Below are 7,275 nucleotides of genomic sequence, written 5' to 3' on the forward strand. Positions count from 1 at the left end.
ATTTCCAAACGCCTGAAGGTACCACGTTCATCTGTACAAACAATATGTCGCAAGTATAAACACCATGGGACCACGCAGCCATCATACCGCTCAGGAAGTAGACGCGTTCTGTCTCCTAGAGATGAATGTACTTTGGTGCGAAAAGTGCAAATCAATCCCAGAACAACAGCAAAGGACCTTGTGAAGATGCTGGAGGAAACAGGTACAAAAGTATCTATATCCACAGTAAAACTTGTCCTATATTGACATAACCTGAAAGGCCGCTCAGCAAAGAAGAAGCCACTGCTCCAAAACCTCCATAAAAAAAGCCAGACTATGGTTTGCAACTGCACATGGGTACAAAGATCGTACTTTTTGGAGAAATGTCCTCTGGTCTGATGRAAAAAATAGAACTGTTTGGCCATAATGACCATCGTTATGTTTGGAGGAAAAAGGGGGAAGCTTGCAAGCCGAAGAACACCATCCCAACCGTGAAGCACGGGGGTGGCATCATCATGTTGTGGGGGTGCTTTGCTGCAGGAGGGACTGATGTACTTCACAAAATAGATAGTTTTCCTCCCTCATGATGCTATGTGGATATATTGAAGCAACATCTCAAGACATCAGTCAGGAAGTTAATGCTTGGTCGCAAATGGGTCTTCAAAATGGACAATGACCCCAAGCATACTTCCAAAGTTGTGGCAAAATGGCTTGAGGACAACAAAGTCAAGGTATTGGAGTGGCCATCACAAAGCCCTGACCTCAATCCTATGGAAATTTGTGGGCAGAGCTGAAAAAGCATGTGCGAGCAAGGAGGCCTTCAAACCTGACTCAGTTACAGAAGCTCTGTCAGGAGGAATGGGCCAAAATGTATTGTGGGAAGCTTGTGGAAGGCTACCTGAAATGTTTGACCCAAGTTAAACAATTTAAAGGTAATGCTACCAAATACTACTTGAGTGTATGTAAACTTCTGACCCACTGGGAATGTGAATAAATAAATAAAAGCTTAAATAAATAATTCTCTCTACTATTATTCTGACATTTCTCATTCTTAAAATAAGGTGGTGATCCTAACTGACCTAAGATAGGGAATTTTCACTCTGATTAAATGTCAGGAATTGTGAAAAACTGAGTTTAAATGTATTTGGCTAAGGTGTACGTAAACTTCCGACTTCAACTGTACCTCTCCATGGTTGCAGGATCTTGTCTATTTTTACAAGTTTTCTATTTTAATTTATTCTGGAGTTCTCATATCTTTTGTGATATGAATACCAAGTATGTCTACTTCATCAGCCCATTTTATAGGTAAACTGCAGGGTAATGTTAAAGTTGTATTTTTTAAAGATCCAATGCGTAATATTGTACACTTATCATAATTAGGTTTTAGTCCAGTGTCCAGAAAAGTTATCTAGATCTTCAATGACACATTGCAGGGATCTAGCTTGCGGACTCAATATAAATCTTGAGTCATTGGCACACATGGACACCTTTGTTTTTAATAGCTAGCGATTCGATGACAATAACAAATATATTTGGTGACCGCGGACACCCTTGTTTAACTCCTCTTGACAATTCAAAACTCTCTGAGATGCAGCCGGTATATACTATTTTACACCAGGGGGTTGCTATACATTACGTTTACCCATTTTATAAGAGAATCACAGAAATTGAAAAAATCCAGGCATTTATAAATAAAATCCAGTCTTACTTTATCAAAGGCCTTGTCAAAATCCGCTATAAATACCGGGCCTGGCTTCTTAGATATTTCATGATGTTCTATTATTTCTAGTGGTTGTTGTATATTATCTCCAATGTATCGTCCATGTAAAAAACCTGTCTGATCAGGATGAACAATACTTAGTAAAACCTTTTTAGTTGTGAGTGCTATGCATTTTGCTAGTATTTTTGAAGTGTAACATTGAAGCGTAAGAGGCCTCCGGTTTTTAAGATAAACTGGATCTTTATATTTGCCACCTGGGTCTTGTTTTAATAATAGTGAAATCAGACCTTCCCGCTGAGTACCTGACAGACTACCATTTCTAAAGGAGTAGTTAAAACAAGCTAAGAATGGAGCTTTGAGCATATCAAAAGCCCTGGAGTTTTTCCTGACTGAAAGGATTTAATAACCTCAAAAAGTGATTCCTCTGTAATTTGGCCTTTGCATTGATCTTTCTGTACATTTGTTAATGTTCAAAATTGTTATTATTTGGAAATAATTCCTTACAGTAATCATCATTCAGTGGCTGAGGATGAGACGGAAAAGAGAACATCTGCTTAAAATATTTAGCTTCCTCTTTTAAAATATCATTTGTAGAATCATAAATGACTCCGTCTTCAGTAACTAGTTTCTGCAAATTATTTTTGTTAGYGTTGCTGTGTTGRAGATTCAGGAAGAATTTGGTGCGTTTTTCTCCATATTCCATCCAGTTTGCTTTATTTTCGTAATAGATTACATTAGATCATTCTTGAATAAGTTCCTCCAGTTCTTTTTGTTTTTCCTCTAACTTATTTTGTATCTCTGTAGTTAAATTTTTATTGCTATATACMTGTACTATTAGTTCATGTTGTTAGTCTTGTCACTTTAGCCAGAAACYTATTTTTTATTACTGATGAATATTGAATTGAATGACCTCTGAAGGTACATTTAAAGGTATCCCAGACAATAAGGGGATTTGCTGAACCTATATTGTACTGTATAATTCAGTTATAAATCTTTGTCTTAGTTAAAAATAAGTTGTCCTCCAGTAAACTTTGGTTACATTTCCAATATCCCCGTCCACGTTGGTAATTCTATAAGAGTTATATGAAGGCCAATTAGATGATGATCCGATCGCATTCTGTCTCCTATTAAAACTTTATTAACATTTTGATTGCAAGAGCGAAAGAGACAAGAAAGTAGAGATGAATAGCTTGAATAGCTTGATTTAAATCTCCTCCATGTAAACTCAGCCAAAAAAGAAACGTCCTCTCACTGTCAACTGCGTTTATTTTCAGCAAACTTAACTTCTCTGATCTACCCATCCCGGTATCGGGATAATTGTCATCAGCAACGGTGAATAGCATAGCGCCACAGTCAAATCAATCAATCAATCAATTTTATTTTATATAGCCCTTCGTACATCAGCTAATATCTCGAAGTGCTGTACAGACACCCAGCCTAAAACCCCAAACAGCTAGTAATGCAGGTGTAATGCAGGTGTAGAAGCAAATAATATTACTAAAACATATTCATATTCATGAAATCACAAGTGCAATATTGCAAAACACTGCTTAGCCTTTTGTTAATCACCTGTCGTCTCAGATTTTGAAATTATGCTTTACAGCGAAAGACTGCGAAATACTGCCCCCTATACTTAAGAAGTTTTAACATGTGTAAATATTTGTATRAAAATAACAAGATTCAACAAATGAGACATAAACTGAACAAGTTCCACAGACGCCTAAGACAGCACTACAGGGAGACGGGATGGACAGCTGATCGTCCTCGCAGTGGCAGACCACGTGTAGCAACACCTGCACAGGATCGGTACATCCGAACATCACACCTGCGGGACAGGTACAGGATGGTAACAACAACTGCCCGAGTTACACCAGGAACGCATAATCCCTCCATCAGTGCTCAGACTGTCCTCAATAGGCTGAGAGAGGCTGTACTGAGGGCTTGTGGGCCTGTTGTAAGGCAGGTCCTCACCAGACATAACCGGCAACAACGTCGCCTATGGGCACAAACCCACCGTCGCTGGATCAGCCAGGACTGGCAAAAAGTGCTCTTCACTGACGAGTCGCAGTTTTGTCTCACCAGGGGGATGGTCGGATTTGCGTTTATCGTCAAAGGAATGAGCGTCACACCGAGGCCTGTACTCTGGAGCGGGATCGATTTGGAGGTGGAGGGTCCGTCATAGTCTGGGGCGGTGTGTCACAGCATCATCGGACTGAGCTTGTTGTCATTGCAGGCAATCTCAACGCTGTGCGTTACAGGGGAGACATCCTCCTCCCTCATGTGGTACCGTTCCTACAGGCTCATCCTGACATGACCCTCCAGCATCACAATGCCACCAGCCATACTGCTCGTTCTGTGCGTGATTTCCTGCAAGACAGGAATGTCAGTGTTCTGCCATGGCCAGCGACGAGCCCGGATCTCAATCCCATTGAGCACGTCTGGGATCTGTTGGATCGGAGGGTGAGGGCCATTCCCCCCCAGAATTGTCTGGGAACTTGCAGGTGCCTTGGTGGAAGAGTGTGGTAACATCTCACAGCAAGAACTGGCAAATCTGGTGCAGTCCATGAGGAGGAGATGCACTGCAGTACTTAATGCAGCTGGTGGCCACACCAGATATTGACTGTTACTTTTGATTTTKACCCCCCCCYCCCCTTTGTTCAGGGACACATTATTCCATTTCTGTTAGTCACATGTCTGTGGAACTTGTTCAGTTTATGTCTCAGTTGTTGAATCTTATGTTCATATAAATATTTACACATGTTAAGTTTGCTGAAAATAAACGCAGTTGACAGTGAGAGGACGTTTATTTTTTTGCTGAGTTTAGTTGCATCATAATTAAATTTAACATAATTTTCATAGAAAAACACATCCCAGCATTTCCATAGCAATTGACGTTTCACATGATCATGAAAGAGACCTTGCATTACTATAGAGACTGCTTCACTACAGTACAAATGTATCCTGTACAATATGTTATTATTCCCCAATGTCCAATGTTCTGATATCTTCCCCTTGCTTCCTCTCTTTTCTGTTTTTGGGTGGAAATGGCATAATCAGTCACCCCTCCTGCTCAGTAAAGCATGCAATGTATTCTTCTTCAATGGAGAGGAAAAGAAGTGTAGAGTAGACCCACTCATTTTCTGTGAGAGCCCACAATCACTGAGTGCATATCCCATTATTTGTTTCAGACTGTAAAKATGGTTGGACACACAAACCAGTCAATCATGTTATCATGAAAACAGCCAATGGATTTTAAACGGGTGGTGCACCATTGCTCATCCTGCCTGTTTTTCCTTTACTCTGTAATCTGTCGTATATGTGTCTCCCTGTCTTTGTGATTGGGGAAGTAAGTGGCACCAAACATTGATGTGATTGCACATTGTGTTAGAGGAGTGACAACCTGCTGTGTGTGTTTYTATGTGAGAAGCACCTCAGAGAGAAATTCACTGACTGTGCAGGGCAGCATCTCCACACAGACAAGCACAGCTCACATCTTGTGTTGTCCCCACAGCGCTCTTTATGTATTTGTGCTCCACGGCTACCTCACAATGATCAACAATCCACTGTGTTATCATTGGGCTGTGCCCTGGTCCCTGCTGCATCTAATAGGAGGTCTCAGAACATGACTCCAGTTGTTACATACTGGACGATGTCTACATGTCAAGCTCTGTGATGTAAAAGTAATACCTAGGTTATGTTTTGAAGAATGCAGAATGCATGCAAGACAATGAAAAGCGATGGTGGAATATAGGTGAATTGTGAATGGTTGGATTAGCAGTGAATGGCAATGTCATGGCCGAGGCTTATGTTGGAGTCTGTTGTTTGTTGTAAAATTGATGTCATGATGCACCATTCTTCATGAATTTGCTTTCATGACACAATATTCTCTGACCTTTTTGTTTTCCAGTTTGAGGCCGAGTACAGACGTTTCGCTTTGAAGAAGAGCGGCACCTGTGGCTTTCAGGAGTTTTACCGGCTGCTGCAGACCGTTCACCACATCCCCGGTGTGGAAGTGCTGCTGGGATATGCTGACATCCAGGGTGACCTGCTGCCAATCAACAATGATGACAACTTCTACAAAGCCCTCTCCTCAGCCAACCCACTGCTCAGGATCATCATCCAGAAGAGAGGTGAGGCTGCATCATGGAGAGAGGGATGGGATGAGAGGGGGCTAAGAGTATATATATTTATAAGAGAAACCTCATTGGTAGCTTACATTGTTGGTTAAAGCTCTCTGCTATTGATGTTGACCTTATTGCAGAGTCCCTGTATTCTTGCTCCAAAGCCTGTTGGCTGTTGTGTTGAAGTGGGCTTGTCACTCTTGATGCTTGTTCGTTATCGGCACTGTCCTTGGTGTGTTTTTTAAGTTTCAGTTGTAGGTCATGAAAAGGAACTTTGAGTTTGAGCTAGCAGAAAATTATACTGTGTGTTTATGACTAAATAAATGKTATGTCTTTTGTTATTGTGCAGTCATTAGCGATAGTGGCTCTATTGTAATGTTGTTGACAGCTGTGTTTCTTACTGTGACTGATAGTGGAGGTATGAGAGTCAGTCAGTGTGGCAATGGTGATGACGTTGTTTGTATTGTGAGGGGATGAGTGTCTGGGGCTCTGCTCATTGTTGCCATTCTGGCCTGCCTCAGTGGGTAGGACTGTCTGGCGCTGGGCCAGACCTCAGGAATGCGAAGGCACAGCGCTGAGAAGGGATGGAGCTGGGTTTGGCGCTAAGGCTAAGGGACTGGATCCAATGGATCATCACTGGAGGCTTCGTGCCATGGATCATCACCGGAGGCTTCGTGCCATGGATCATCACTGGAGGGAGGAGACGTATGGGCAGTCTGGTACGTTGAGCTGCCACAGGGCTCACCAGGCTGGGGAGACACAGGAGGATAATTCTAGGCGCAGGCACAGGACTCACCAGGCTGGAGAGACATACAGGAGCCCTGTCCTAGGCAGAGGCACCGGATACACTGGGCCGTGAGGCGCATTGGAGGTCTCGAGCTAGGAGCCTGCACAACACGTCCTGGCTGGATGGTTACTTTCGCCCTGCAGATGCGGGGCGCAGGTACAGGACGCACTGGGCTGTGCAGACGCACCGGAGACACAGTGCGCAGAGCGGCGCAGGATATCCTGGGCCAAGAGAGCGCACTGGAGGTCTGGAGAGCAGGGCTGGCACAGCCCTTCTGGCTGGATGCTCACCCTAGCCCGGCAGATGCGGGGAGCTGGAATGTAGCGCACCGGGCTATGCACGCGCACTGGGAGCCCCGTGCGCTCCACCGCATAACACGGTGCCTGACCAGTACGACGCTCGCCACGGTAAGCACGGGGAGTTGGCTTAGGTCTCCAACCTGACTCAGCCACACTCCCCGTGTGCCCCACCAACAATTTTTTGGGGCTGCCTCTCGGGCTTCCTTGCCAGCCGTGTTCCCTCGTAACGATGCCGCTCTGCTTTCGTTGCTGCCTCCTGCCTTCCTTAATGCTTCCACCTGTTCCCATGGAAAGCGATCCTTCCGGACAGGATTCTCTCCCATGTCCAGAATCCCTTACCGTTCAGGATGTCCTCCCATGTCCATTCTC

The 7,275-nt window shown here is 43.7% G+C and overlaps 1 protein-coding gene across 1 annotated transcript in view; it reads left to right on the forward strand.

The window, feature by feature from the left end:
- The window catches only part of LOC111962372 (partitioning defective 6 homolog alpha-like), a 49,063-nt gene that overhangs the window by 10,429 nt on the left and 31,359 nt on the right, over positions 1 to 7,275 (forward strand). The window contains exon 2 of the mRNA XM_023985413.2: positions 5,607 to 5,829. Coding sequence (XP_023841181.1) covers positions 5,607 to 5,829 — 223 coding nt within the window. The remainder of the gene's footprint in view (positions 1 to 5,606; positions 5,830 to 7,275) is intronic.

The sequence above is a fragment of the Salvelinus sp. IW2-2015 genome, linkage group LG4q.1:29 (genome assembly GCF_002910315.2).
Source record: "Salvelinus sp. IW2-2015 linkage group LG4q.1:29, ASM291031v2, whole genome shotgun sequence".
Classification (NCBI taxonomy): domain Eukaryota; kingdom Metazoa; phylum Chordata; class Actinopteri; order Salmoniformes; family Salmonidae; genus Salvelinus; species Salvelinus sp. IW2-2015.